Below are 14,207 nucleotides of genomic sequence, written 5' to 3' on the forward strand. Positions count from 1 at the left end.
TATATGTTGGCACCTGTTGTTATTCCAGTGTCTGTCTGTGCGTTACAAATTTAAAAAACAAATTTATATCAAATCTATGATGATCAATGTACCAAGTCACTCTCTCCATGTCTGACCTAACTTGCCCCTTTTTTAAATTTAGTCATCCTAGAATACAGTGTACCAAGAATCACATTTGAAGAGCTGTAACATTACTCAGAGCTATTATTGCACATCAGAACTACCCCAGTTGTAATTAGCATTTCCTGCTATTTGTGAATTATACACGACCTTTGCCCGATTTGCTGATTTGAAGAGGACCTAATGAAGCAGCGCTAATGATGACAATTAACAAGTCCCAGCTGTCAAGAGTGTTGTGCTGAGCCTATAACGGATTGCTCTACATCCCCCCTGACATTATATGGATTAAAATGAACCATTATATAAATTTTAAGTTTGATTTAAATACTAAGGCCTACTGTTCCAAGAAAATGTAATGAGATTCATACCAGAAAAGTGCAACTATCAGATTACCAAATCTGAACTAAACCTGATGTGACTGATACTGACTACTAAAGGCACTGAACCATTAACAAAGGATACACACTTTTATAAATCAATATACAAAATTTTATTACAAAAAAAAAAAAAAAAAAAAAATCTACTTGAAAAGATCCACATTAAAAATGGCTGCAAACATTTTTAATCAGATAAACTACAGATAAATCCTGGTAGTAAAATGACAGTGAAAAACAGCACCACCACTAAACAAAGAACTCAAGCAGTGCTTCGAGAAACATTAAAACTTTTGATTCACTGCTGCCCACTGCCAAGAATAAGTTCAGTCCACAAATTCATCAGCCCGCCATTAAAGAGGCTAAAGATGAGACAAAAAATGAGAATTTTTTGGAGAATATATAAGCGGGGGGGTCTAAGTAAAAAAAACAACTAAATCCCTGAATTTGAAAAAGCATACAAGTCTGATTCCTACAGAGGCAGACAACAGGGACAGCAGGCTATAATGCACCACAAAATGTTATCTCCACAAGTTAAAATGATTTAAATTCAGAATATAACTCGTTTTAGTTGCTTTGGTCAATCAGAATGCATCATTTTCTTTTAGATTTTTGACCAAACAAAAATACATAAGCTAGTTAAGAATTATTGGGTTACAGAAGTGCCATTCTTGAACCCTACCTGAAGTTATTTGAATAAGAAAAAATTAAGTTTTAAAAATCAACTCAATGCACCAAAACTACTCAAATTAAGCTTAATATTGTGAATTCAAATCATTTTAACTGCTTAGACATTTCACAGTGCGCTGAATCATCCACACACAAAAAAGTTGAAGCCAAACGAAGCGTCTCAAAAATATTCAAACAGAAACAGTTTAATCGTCGTCATCGTCCTCATCATCATCATCATCCTCTTCCTCATCTTCATCATCATCGTCGTCGTCTTCTTCTGGCTGTGCCTTCTTGGGGGCGGGCCGTCCGGGACCTCCCTTCTTGCCAGTGTTGCTCTGTCCAGAACCACCCTTTGCCCTGTAGGCAGCCATGTCCTGAGAAAAGAGAATAGTGTCACTTAAGATGATCAAATTAGCAGCAGTGAAGTCAGAGTTCATGTACAGGTAAATTGACCAAATTGAAAAAACAAAACATGGATTTGAGTCAGTCCATGTCAAAGTGTGCTCAAATAATATGCCTTTGAGAGTGTACATACACCGATTTTTTTTTTTTGGCAAATTATTAAGATCTGAATAGAGTGGTTTTGGTTTACACATTTCTAAAATGGATAATTAAAACAACCCAAATTTGAAGTAAAGTTTAAGATTTGTTATATATTACATGTAAATTTTATTCCGAAGTGCCAACATATAATATACCTTAGCAGATACAGTAATTTACCAAACACTAGAAATCATAAAACCAAATAAAAAAAGTGACTATTAAGATGCCAGCGTTGGGGTCTTACGATTACTGTAACCATGCAAGGGCCGCAGATGACTTAAATTGAATTTGGGGGTCACATTAACACTATCTGACCAGTTGCAATTGTTAAACAAGAGTAGCCACAATGTTTTAAGTGTTCCAATTACCTTCTCGTATTTCTCCTTGAATTTTGCAGCCTTGGCCTCATACGGAGCCTTGTCTTTGGCACTCTGCGTGGACCACATCTCACCCAGCTTCTTGGCAATGTCGCCGATGGAGATGCCGGGGTTGTCCGCCTTGATTTTGGGACGGTGGTCTGAGCAGAACACGAAGAAGGCAGAGCTGGAAAAAATAAATTGATTTTGCAGTGTTATTGATTCGTATAGAAGGGCAAGGCTAAATCAATAAAAATCCAAAACGGTGGATATTGACACTAGCCAATCGAGTCAAAAACATCCTACAGTGAATGAAAATATTGGTGGATAAAGATGTACAGCTAGTTGTCGATAATCAACTCAAATGCCAAAACTTTGTGGGTGGTTTTCATTAATATGACATGGTGACAAATATAAAAAGGTCACATTTCTCAGATTTTGCGCCATTTGAAAGTGCGACACCCCAATCTGAAAACAAGCCAAGCGTCATACAAACAGTTACAAATATAGACTTACGGTGGCCTCTTTGGGGCATTGGGGTCCTTCTTCTTCTTGCCCTTGGCTCCTTTTGGTGGGACGTAGTCTTTCATCTCACGGTCGTATCTGGCTTTGTCGGTCTTTGCCAGGTCCTCAAACTTTGACTTCTCCTTGGAGGACATGGTCTAACAAAGAAATTATGACTTGTGTTATTTACATGTATTAACCTCACCTTTACAAGATACCAACTTTGTAGTGTATAGAGTAGGATTTGTATCAAAGCCATAGTTGCTCTAATGCAATGTATCTTTAATCAAGGGTGCGTACAGCTAAGGAAATTGTTACCATTATGGAAATGTAGTACACCAATGTCTGTTTGTGTATTCATATTGTAAACCTTTACACAATTCTGTAAATGTTACATGGGTAGTATATTTTTGCAAGCCAAATTAAAGTGTTGTACGTCACTGGGTTTAGTTGACAACTTTTGTGATGACAATATTTTACCATATTAAGTCAATTTCTACTGCTGATTCGTTACCATTATGTGTTCATTATGCCTTGATATGGGTTTATAAGACCATTACAGTGTAAAATATGACCCAGAAATTATGTAAATTGATCAAATTGTGCCTGACTTCTACCTTAAGCCTAAGACACATGGCAGTGTAACCATCTAGTACCATACCTTCCATCTTTCAGAGCATTTTTTGGAAAACTCTGAGAAGTTCACGCTGGTTCCTGGGTGCTTCTTCTTGTGCTCTTCACGGCAGGTGGCCACGAAGAAAGCATATGAGGACATCTTGCCCTTTGGCTTGTTTGCGTCCTTCATTGTGGCTCTGTTTTCTGTAAATATAGGTCAATATAGTAAACATACAAATTAAATTCTTGCACCCCTCTCCCCTTATACAAACTCATTGTGACCAGACTACAACTAAAAGTGCACTACTTTTAAGATTTGTGGTGATGTTTGAATTTGAACATTTTATCTTTTTTTCCCCCCCAGCCAACACACCGTAAATAAGGACTGCGCTTATGTCGTTGTAAACCTAAGATAAAACAACTGAAAGCGTGCGTCCTACTTATTGTTGTTTACTGTGCTATAAATAACTACCATTGGGAGCTTGTAAACTTAAATCAAAAGTTAGTTACAATTTATTCTGCGCTTAATTTTCAAATCAATAAGGTCATATTTGAAAATACGTGTAGAAAAATACATAGTTTGCTGTAATTTGCGCCGAGCAGTCGCCGCGGGGTGATAATCGGATTTCCAAGCGTCTGACACAAAAAGACAAGACTCCATTTTGTATCTTCCCGCCTAAACTTTACTGCGCCAAAAAAAAACTTACCAGTCGAGCCCTTACTTTATCCCCCTCTGTCTACACTACCACCGGGATAGAACTTTATATTTAGGGTCATTTAAAGGGTTTTGTGGGGTTTAACACAGCGGTGCAGTAGTGGTTTCAACTTTGCCTGCGCTCCTCTGTCGTGAAGAAGGCAGCGCTGCCATCAGACCAAATGGCGTTTGAACTGCGTGCTAGGAACAAGGCGGACTGAACAGGCTCATTTTAGACTTACACAAGCAAAACAAACCACCTCCAAGTACATTACACATATTTTCCACCATACTGAAACATACGTGGCAGTATTACGCGCAATATCGACAAAATAGGTCAAACTATTTTTACAAAACGTGGTCTTTTTGACAATAAGTTACAATTTTGACCCACCCGTATAGGCTTTTACAGTCCCATCAGCACAACGCATATTTTAAAACATACTGCAACTCTTTAAGCGGTAAAACAATGCGAGATTCTCTAAAAAACACTAACCTACTTTCACAGATTATGGCCGCTTTACAAAATAAGTTACGAAACTCGCCACAAAACTAGAGCACGAAGGGTAGTTGGAACGGATAAGGCTAAAAACGCAATTTAAGACGTTTGGGTGGCCGTAAAAGTAAATTTAGGGCTAAAATCAAGCGGAAAGTCGTGTACTCTTACCTGTTCGTAGCAAGACCAGCAGAAGACGAGTGAATGAAGGAGAGAAGCGCAACTGTTTTGTCCGCCGAACAAACTTTCACAGTCCCGCCCACGCCGCCTTCTGATTGGTCAGATTTGGGGAATTTACGTTTAAATGAGGGAACACGCGGCCCTGAGTGGTCCAGAGGCGTGGCAGTCAAATATAACGCTTGGTTGTACTGCGTGCGCTGTGATTGGTTGGAGCGGACTTTTAAACACACGGCGCGAAAAGCTTTGTTTTCCCTCTATCCCCGGGTCGAAAACCATTCAAAACAAATTTTACTACTACTACTGTGTGTGGGGTCTGCATACGGTCAAAAAGGAGGTTGTACAGAGGACTACGAGAAAGTAATAAAAGATAACTACAACACAATTATACAATCTATCAAAGAATGGAGAAATTTAGGCTTACAAATGCAAGAAATATATCCCTAAATATTTTGTGTGCTCCGGCACTGACAGATATTTGTATATACTGTCTATGACCAAGAATTATGAATTATACCAAATACATGCAGCATTAAATATAAACTATGAAACAATAAACAGCCATGTAAATTGATGTATAAGCAGAAATGCACTGTTTTCAGAGGCTATATAAACAAACAACATTCTATCATAATTCTGAATATTAGAGTATAACTTTTCTCCTTTCCTTTTGTGTTGTTCACTTGTATGGTAAAGTGAAGTCATATCAGGTCATATACTGAAGAAATAATCTGAACATCCACTGAACACCAGGGGTCAGTCAAGTAGTCAGTCCTGTAAGATGATATTAGGCCTACTGAAGTGGAAATAAACTATTTTGAGAAGTTGCCCACAATGTGTCAAACATTTCAAATAGCCTATCCGTGGGGTTCACAATAATGAAACACTAGGACTGTGGCCATAATTTAAAACAGATATTTATGTTTGAATGGGAAACAGTTATGTTGCATATAACAGGAAGCTGAAACCCACAGCCCATTTCATTAACCGCAGATAAATCAAGTTTTTTTCCTTTGGTTGATATATTGCTATTTGTAAAATATGCAGACTTGTATGGGGACTGGGGAATTGAAATTAAACTTAAAACTCATTTGGCCCAGAATCGAATATTTAATTGCATAGTACATTTACTTATATCATTTGTAGAAACCATAAACTATACAGATTAGTAGTACGGCAAGTTTTAGTGGAAATGTAGGCTAGTTGTTGAAGCCTATTTGCAGTAGCCTATTTGCAGTAGTGCTCCAACCCGGTGCCATACAGCCTTCTAGTATTCTGCATACAATTAGGGGCACAGTTTGGCTCAGAGGGAGGCACATTTGCACTTAACCATTTGCCACAACAAAAGGGAAAAGGCCCACTGCAGTTTTACCTTTGTCATGTATTTCCTACCTGCCCCCTTCTCATTTCAGGTAACAGTTCTGATGCAACACTTTGATGATTTAAAACAGACTAAATGGAAAGTATTTGACCCCCACCTCCTCACACTCACAGGTAAAGACAGAGCTTATTTGGTTCCTTTTTGTTGAAGAAAAGTATTTTAATTCAAGCTGTTGTCATATATGGATGTATTGTAGTCGAGTGTGTATGAAATAAAATGTTCTCTAGACAATTTTATACACATTCGTTAGATCTATATATAGTGTAATTTAAGATGGATTTAAAAGAACATTATTTTATATCCATCTCAAGTAAATGAAACAAATTGAAACCAGAAGTTTACATACTAAATACAAAGACACTTATTCTCACTGTCTGACATGAAATTGTACCTTGAATATTGACTGTTTTAGGTCGATTAGGATTACCAAAATTATTTCTATTTGCTAAATACCAGAATAATAAGAGGAGGATATTTTTAGACAACTTTTCATTACTTTCTTTAAAGTATTTGGTACCATTGCCTTTAAACTGTATGGTTTTGGATATCTTAGCACAAGGTTTTCACAAAGTTGGCAGGAATTTTGGCTCATTCCTCCTGGCAGAACAGAGTCACTAAGCCAAGTTTGTAGGTCGCAGGTCTGCTCATAAATTTTCATTAGGATTGAGTTCAGGACTGAGTGGTGATGGCCACTCCAAAATATTGATGTCGTTATCCTTAAGCCACTTGTAACTAGTTTGGCAGCATGGTTCGGGTCATTGTCCATCTGGAAGACCCATTTACGCCAAAGCTTTACATTCCTGGCTGATGTCTTGAGATGTTGCTTCAGTATTTTGACATAATGTTCTGTCCTCATGATACCATCTATTTTGTGAAGTGCACCAGTCCCTCCTGCAGCAAAACAACCCCACAACATGATGCTGCCACCCCCGTATTTCACAGGTTGTTCTCAGGTTGCAAGCTTCCCCCTTTTTCCTCCAAACGTAACAATGCTCATTATGGCCAAACAGTTACATTTTAGTTTCATCAGACCACAGGACATGTCCCCAAAATGTAAGGTCTTTGTCCCTGTGTGCATTTGCAAAATGTAATCTGGCTTTTTTATGTTTCTTTTGGAGTAATGGCTTCTTCCTGCAGAGTGGCCTTTCAGCCCATGTCGGTACAGTACTCATTTCACTGTGGATAATGACACACTCTTACCAGCTTCAGCCAGCATCTTCATAAGGTCTTTTGCTCTTGGGTCGATATGCACATTTTGGACCAAAGCACGTTCATCTCTGGGACACAGAACCCATCTCCTTCCTGAGCGGTATGATGGCTGGACATTTCCATAGTGTTTATACTTGCATAATTGTATAATTATTTTGAAGAGATGAGCATGGCTCCTTCAAACATCTGGAAATACACAATCCAAGGCCATAGTTTTCTTCCTGATATTTTGGCTGATTTCTTTTGACTTTCCTATGATGTTACACCAAGAAGCAGTATGTTTCAGGTGTGCCTTCAAATACATCCACAGGTGTGTCTCTAATTAACTCAAATGTTGTCAGTAAACCTATCAGAAGCTTCCAAAGACATGACATCATCATCTGTGTTTTCCCAAATAGTTTAAATGCATAGTAATCTTACTGTATGTAAACTTCTGACTTTGAATAAAGTAATGTGAAATTGTCAGAGAGAATCCTTATCTCATTATTCTGGCATTTAGCACACAGAAATTATTTTGGTAATCCTAATTGATGTAAAACAGGAAAAATTTGTCTGATTTCATGAGCCAGTTTGAGCCAGTTTCATCAGCCAGTTAGAAAAAAAAGTGTATGTGTCTTTTTATTTAAAGTATATGTGTATGTAAATAGAAACATTGAAATTAACGTCTACTTGAAAGTGGTCAAGTCAAAAGTTATTGTGAAATTGGCTTAGACAAACATTATTGATTACTTTGGCACTGTAGCTCACATATTACAATATAAGCACTTTACACAATTATAGGGTAATTCATCTCTTTGCACTGACAGTTTTCCACAGTTGTACTGCTCATACTGTATGTATTTGTCTATTTTTATTTACCTTATTCAAATGCTTAGACCTATCTTTATTTTATGTTTATATTATTATTTGTTGTTTTATGTTGCAACATAACGCTAAAGCAAGTTAATAGTTTGTGAATTTTGTTCACAGACAATGGCAATAAAATGTATTCTGATACAGAAAAATTATGTATTATGTACAGCTAGACTAAAATAAGATATAGTAAATACAGAATTGATATAAGCTATACACAAGGAGAAATAGTCCTAAAAAATGGTGACTTAGACTGGACTTATCTATTTACATAAGAGTGATTCAATGCATACATATGTAGTCTGCATAATATACAACAATCTTAGTAATAATTGTGCTTAGAACATTTTCTATTTTACATTTACTGAATGAAATATGTGTTATTTCAATCACCTTTTCTACACATTTTTCAATTCTCTTCCCTGGTTATAGGTGGCGCTATAGTCCATTCAACGCTTCTCGTCATTCTCTCAGACTGGATGTTATGACTTGGCATTTGGGAGCAAGAAGCTAAATCTGTCTTTATTTTAGAATTTTATAGACTAAACATTATATTCAGTGACAACACGGTTATTCAACGACTACGTAGAGGCTAAAGTAGCGTCAACTTTTAAGAGCAAACATCGTGGAAAAGAAGCACTTTACTTACAGCCCGGAGAAGTGACAAATTTGAGACAAAACTCAAAATGACGGAAGCTGATGTGGACACTTCTACACTGTGTCTCTTCGACGTGGACGGGACTCTAACAGCGCCAAGACAGGTACTAGAATAATGTAAAATAAACGCACACAAACTCTACACTGACTTCATACAAACCGTCTCCAGACTGGTGCATGCCCGTCTTTTATTCCGTGCGAAATGCCACTGCAATAAATAGTTCCACATAAATGTAGATGATGTAAATATAAATGGTTTATTTAGTTGTACTTATTTTAAAACATTTGAATTATAATTATATATATTGTCAGCAAAGTACCAAAGGATTTTGTACCGAGGGCCCAATGTTTTAGGAACGAACAAATGTTATTACAGTTTATGAGGAGAAAATGACATATCATGCACAAAGTTATGCTTTATAAAAGTGAATTCATTTATTCATTTATTTATATTTTATAAATTTATAAAAAATTTCACTAGTTTTATATAGTCTGTATATAGTTTCAGAATTTAGCAAAATTTCCAAACGTGACATGATTTCCTTATCTTATCCACCAGGGAGCACTAAAGAGTAGATGCACTGTGCAACTTTTCTGATAGGGTCCACTTCCTGCCTGTCTACATGGAGATATTATCACTTTGCCTAGATTGTTCCACAGTATGGCATGAAACCGATCCATCTCCATCGAGATAAGCTGATGTTACTAATCATATCTGTGGAGTGGGATTTCCGCTTGCAGTACAGTTGCTTTAAATAAGTAAATAAGTAAACACTTTTCATACTATTTTTGAAAAATATATTGAATAAATGCAAAAAAAAAAGTTGAATGCTATCCCATGGATAATTACATGTGAGCAATGACATCCCTATAGAGATAAGCACATAGTGGACCCTCCCCCAAAAAAGGTACACAGTGCACCTTATTTATCTGGTACATTTTTCAGAAAGCAACGCCAGAAATGTCTGAGTTCCTACAGAAACTGAAGACAAGAGTTCGAGTTGGAGTTGTGGGAGGATCAGACCTGAGCAAAATCAAGGAGCAGCTCGGAGAAGATGGTAAGACTTTAATTTGGATACATTATTCGTTTTGTTTTATAAAGCTGCTTGGCATGAGTTTGTGAACTCACAAATATCGCAAAAAGCCATTTTGCAATTTTATAATCATGCCAACTTAACTCAAATTGTCTAATTGTGTTTTTGTTTTCATTGCTTCATATTGTTCAGCCATATGAATAATACTCATAGTGATATTCTTTTGATTCTAGTTATCCAAAAGGTGGACTATGTCTTTGCTGAGAATGGACTTGTGGCCTATAAAAATGGACAGCTACTTTCTGTCCAGGTAAGAGCAATTTTAGAAATGTTATTGGTTTCTATGTGTGAGATTTTAATGATCCGAATAATTATGAGACTAAAACAGTGTTATAAATGTTGTCTCAGTCGATACAGGCTCATATGGGAGAAGAACTGCTCCAAGACTTCATTAACTTCTGTCTAAACTACATGGCCAAGATCAAGCTGCCAAAGAAAAGGTGAATCTGAACTGCTCCCATACGGGCATGCAGAAAATCAGTTGAACGACATAATCTCTCTTGTGGTGGGCCTGCCATTTGCCTGTCTCCATGGAAATCAGAATCAGAAATGTTTTACCTTGTTTGGAATGTTGCACAGTATGACACTAAACTTTCTTTTATCTATTCTAAACACACACATTACACTGAGTGGGGTCACCTCTCCACAGAACTGACCAGTTACTTGGCCTGAAGGTGTTAACTACTTGTTTCCATGGATGTAGATACATTTTAGTGCCATACTGTGGAATATTTCAAGCAAAACAGATGTGGACGCTCCACCAAAAAGTTACGTGATGCACCTTTAAAGCCATCACCTATGCTTGGGTTTCAGCTTCCTGTTATATGTCACATTTTGAGTTTTCACCATTCAAAATATGTGTTGTTTTCATTTGTTAATTACTATGGCAACAAATCCTGATTTCTCACTATTCTGAAACCCATGGATACATACAGTTTACATAGTTTACATAGACAAATGTATTGAAAAAACATAAATGAGAAAAATAAAAGATGACACTAGAGCATAAATGAGATTTCTTCTCATGCTTCCTGACTGATGCATGTTTCATTATTACCTTTTGTATATCATATTTTCAGGGGAACATTTATTGAATTTCGAAACGGGATGTTGAATGTTTCTCCCATCGGCCGCAGCTGCACACAAGAAGAAAGGCAGGAATTTTTTGAGCTGGACAAGGTATAAACACAGCACATAAGGCCTATAAGGGATTTACAACTTTTATGATCTATTCATCCTAAATATTCCAACATTAAGGTTTTATATAATGGATGTTTTACAGAAAGAAAAGATCAGAGAGAAGTTTGTTTCTGTGTTGAAAGAAGAGTTCAAAGGAAGAGGACTGTCTTTTTCAATAGGTGAGTCATGTTATATTTGCTTTGTATATACATAAAATGTAAACTTATGGAGTAACTGAGAGTATTATCTGCTTTATGTTATTTTTTAAATTGATGTTTATCTGACAAACAAAATGTTGGTATTGGTACGCCAATATTGTAGCCACAGCTGCCCTGGGGCTGACTGACTGAAGCAAGGTTGCCAATCTGTGCCACAATGACAGCAGCCTGAGCAGCCCCACTATTAACCGCATCTTCCCATCCAAGTAACTCTTATTCTAGCAATGATGCAATTAAAATAGAAATAAGTTTTGATTGGTCCCCGCTAATTCTTTCAAATGAAATCATGTGCCTGAAACCCACAAATAAACAGCTCAAATCCAAATTTCGGTTTATTGTTATTAAAAAAAATATTATTACTTAATGTAAATAAAAAGTATGATGTAATGAAATTACATGTCACTTTGTGTATTGTGTATTGAAAACATGACTTAAATAATTGTAATTGCATTTGTGGAGTTCACTACTAGCCACCTCAGATGTGTCTTTAGGTTTACCCTGATTTACATAACTATTTAAAACAGTTTTCAGTCTCTAGTCTGTCTCAGGTGTGAACGTCCCTGTGCTTCCTGTGCTCTGCAGGAGGTCAGATCAGCTTTGACGTGTTTCCGGACGGCTGGGACAAAAGATACTGTCTGGGGATCGTCGAAAAGGACCACTACTCCTCCATCCACTTCTTTGGAGACAAAACCAAACCTGTAAGTTAAATATCTAAATTAAAACATTAGAAAAGTAGATCTATACAAAGAGAAAATATTGTATGCCGTAGTCCCTGGTTTAGTCTCTAGTTTAGTTCAAGTTTAGCCTAAGTTTAGTCCATGAATCACAGGTGAAAAACTGTTAGGTAGTTGGTTCTTTTTAAAGTACCTAAACACAAAATCACATACTTCAGGGTGTTAGAATCATCATCAGTGAATTGTGGCTATTTAAAGTGCTAAACAGCCTTGGTTCAATAATAATGAGGTTTTAGCTGGAGACAGATCAAGATTTCAAAAGAGCTGTGTGTAAAGAGCGCAGACACGATGGCTCTCACATATGTGTAAATCGAAACACTTAAGTCAAAACAAAGGACTCCAGCAGAGGAGAGGGAACGTGTGTTACTCCAGACTGCAGGGCATCCTGGTGAAAATGGGTGAATTTATGCAGATAGATCACATAAAGCTAGTGACAAAAAATATGCTCTTGGGTTTCACTTTCAAAAATGTATGAGATAAACCCTGTGTCCTACAATGGTGAAATTGCAGTGTTGCGACACAAAGTTCAAGAACAGCAGCAGAATGAGAACATGCAATCAAAATAAGACATAACTACAGACATAATAAGGAATATAGAAATTGTTAACTTAATGTATTTTGGTTACAATTCCTATAATCCCAGATTTTTCTGCAAAACCTCAATGCTGAATACATGTTCAAAAGGCCACTATGTAAGTTTTCTTAAAGTTGAGAATCTCTATGGAGACAAGCAGGTTACTCCTAAACAATAAACTTTTTTTGGTCAAGAAAATTCCTGTAATTGAATCATATTGAGATCCCCAATTTCAAGTTGTACAACTCAAGATGCCAATACTAATGTCTCCAAAAGTAGTTTTAAAATGAGTAACTCTTGTTTTTATTTGTTCAGGGTGGAAATGACTATGAAATCTACTCAGATGAAAGGACCATCGGCCATGAAGTCTCCAGTCCAGAGCAAACTATGCAAATGTGCCAGCAACTTTTCTTTTCATAAAAAACTAACCAAACCAAGCCAAAATGTGAACTTAATATAAATAGGTACTAAACTTGGTCTAAGAGGACTAAATTAGGGCGAAACTGTCTGGGAGTCCTAAAGTAGGACTAACCGGGGTATTAAACTAGTATTCATGCTGGTCTAAACTGGGATTAAACTGGGTGTTTAAATTAAATGCACATTAAATTGAGAATAATGTACATTTTATTTTATGAGTGAGGGATTTTTTTTTGTTATTTGAAGGTTACTGAACAGAATACTAATCATTGACTGACAGTAAATTAGGTAAATGAAGTTATATAGTGTATAATTTTAAATATGCAAAATATACTTTCCAGTTTCATAATTACTGTTTTTATATAGTCTCAAATACAAATGATTTTCTGATTTTGTACATTTTTACATACATAAAATGCTTAATAGTTAAAGTTTAGACCACGTACATTGTGCATAGTCTTTTTAATTCCAAAGTAACTTTTCTGCTTGTTTCCATGGAGATGCTTGTTGCTTTGTCTAGAAATTTCCACATTAAGGTATAAAACTTGTCGATTAAAAAAAAAAATGCATTGAAAAACATGTGGTACTGTAAGAAGGCTCGGCTCCCCACAGATCTGACCTGTAAGTTCAATAGTCCATCTTTAACATCCTTGTTCAATTTGAAGAAAATCACCATCACTGTAACTTGGCTGTAACGTAAAGGATTGAATGTTATTTCTTAAAGACAACTGTAATTCTTGTGCTACTGTGAATTTAAATTCTAATAAAATGAATTAAATAAAATGGAAAGTTAAGCAAGAATAAATGTGTAAATATCTTAACTTGAACTTTTGCATGAGAGGAGAGTTGGGGGGGGGCAAGTGTGAAATTTAACCACCAACTTGGCTAACAGCACTACATGCACTACGTATATTACTTAAAAATATTGTATGATAAAGCTGTCCTCTTACGCTATAATGCAATTATTTAAAATGACTCAGGAGTAAAATTATCAGTCAATGTAAAATGTAGCAGACCTTACAGAAGTGTTTTGATGGAGGGTATGAGGTCTACTTGTCCTCTTTAGATGTTATTGCTTTACCTTGAATGTTCCACAGTACAAAAATAAAAGACTGAAAGAAGTTATTCTAAAATGAATCGTACTTTATCTTTCAATCTAAAAATCCATTGATTAACAGACACATGTCACCAGTTGTTTTTGAGGATCTTACTTTCAATTTGCAAGTAACATCAACTCCTTTCCAAACAACAAAATGCCTTATTCTGCATAAAAACGACTAACCTTGTAGTTTAGATCATTCAGCCCTGTTATATCATTGTACATATCTAATTTTTAGTGGC

At 36.3% G+C, this 14,207-nt stretch overlaps 2 protein-coding genes across 3 annotated transcripts; one reads left to right on the plus strand and one right to left on the minus strand.

Annotated features, from left to right (window-relative positions):
* Window positions 1-586: 586 nt before the first annotated feature.
* On the minus strand, window positions 587-8,720 carry hmgb2a (high mobility group box 2a). Of its 2 annotated transcripts, none has more exons than XM_055229965.1 (5): window positions 8,643-8,720; window positions 3,231-3,388; window positions 2,582-2,727; window positions 2,078-2,252; window positions 587-1,540 (listed from the first exon to the last, which is right to left on the minus strand). In XM_055229965.1, the coding sequence occupies exons 2-5, from the start codon at window positions 3,372-3,374 to the stop codon at window positions 1,370-1,372; spliced, it is 636 nt and encodes a 211-aa protein (XP_055085940.1). In that variant the 5' UTR covers window positions 3,375-3,388; window positions 8,643-8,720; the 3' UTR covers window positions 587-1,369. The 2 variants fall into 2 exon arrangements, with proteins under 2 accessions (XP_055085940.1, XP_033825754.1); XM_033969863.2 differs by lacking the exon at window positions 8,643-8,720 and adding an exon at window positions 4,546-4,693.
* pmm2 (phosphomannomutase 2) lies at window positions 8,659-13,662 on the plus strand. The gene is made up of 8 exons (XM_033968447.2): window positions 8,659-8,754; window positions 9,597-9,708; window positions 9,918-9,994; window positions 10,093-10,184; window positions 10,824-10,923; window positions 11,027-11,102; window positions 11,724-11,839; window positions 12,765-13,662. The coding sequence occupies exons 1-8, from the start codon at window positions 8,680-8,682 to the stop codon at window positions 12,867-12,869; spliced, it is 753 nt and encodes a 250-aa protein (XP_033824338.1). The 5' UTR covers window positions 8,659-8,679; the 3' UTR covers window positions 12,870-13,662.
* Window positions 13,663-14,207: the final 545 nt, after the last annotated feature.

Source organism: Periophthalmus magnuspinnatus, chromosome 1, assembly GCF_009829125.3.
Source record: "Periophthalmus magnuspinnatus isolate fPerMag1 chromosome 1, fPerMag1.2.pri, whole genome shotgun sequence".
Lineage (NCBI taxonomy): Eukaryota > Metazoa > Chordata > Actinopteri > Gobiiformes > Gobiidae > Periophthalmus > Periophthalmus magnuspinnatus.

Bases quoted from the DNA above. Each gene is read 5' to 3' on its own strand.
- pmm2 (XM_033968447.2), top strand. From the start codon at position 8,680: ATGACGGAAGCTGATGTGGACACTTCTACACTGTGTCTCTTCGACGTG. The intron at 9,995-10,092 runs GTAAGAGCAATT...ATGTTGTCTCAG, and splicing joins GACAGCTACTTTCTGTCCAG to TCGATACAGGCTCATATGGG. The intron at 10,924-11,026 runs GTATAAACACAG...GATGTTTTACAG, and splicing joins AATTTTTTGAGCTGGACAAG to AAAGAAAAGATCAGAGAGAA.
- hmgb2a (XM_055229965.1), bottom strand. From the start codon at position 3,374: ATGAAGGACGCAAACAAGCCAAAGGGCAAGATGTCCTCATATGCTTTC. The intron at 2,728-3,230 runs GTATGGTACTAG...TTTCTTTGTTAG, and splicing joins AATGCTCTGAAAGATGGAAG to ACCATGTCCTCCAAGGAGAA. The intron at 2,253-2,581 runs GTAAGTCTATAT...TATTTTTTCCAG, and splicing joins AATGCCCCAAAGAGGCCACC to CTCTGCCTTCTTCGTGTTCT.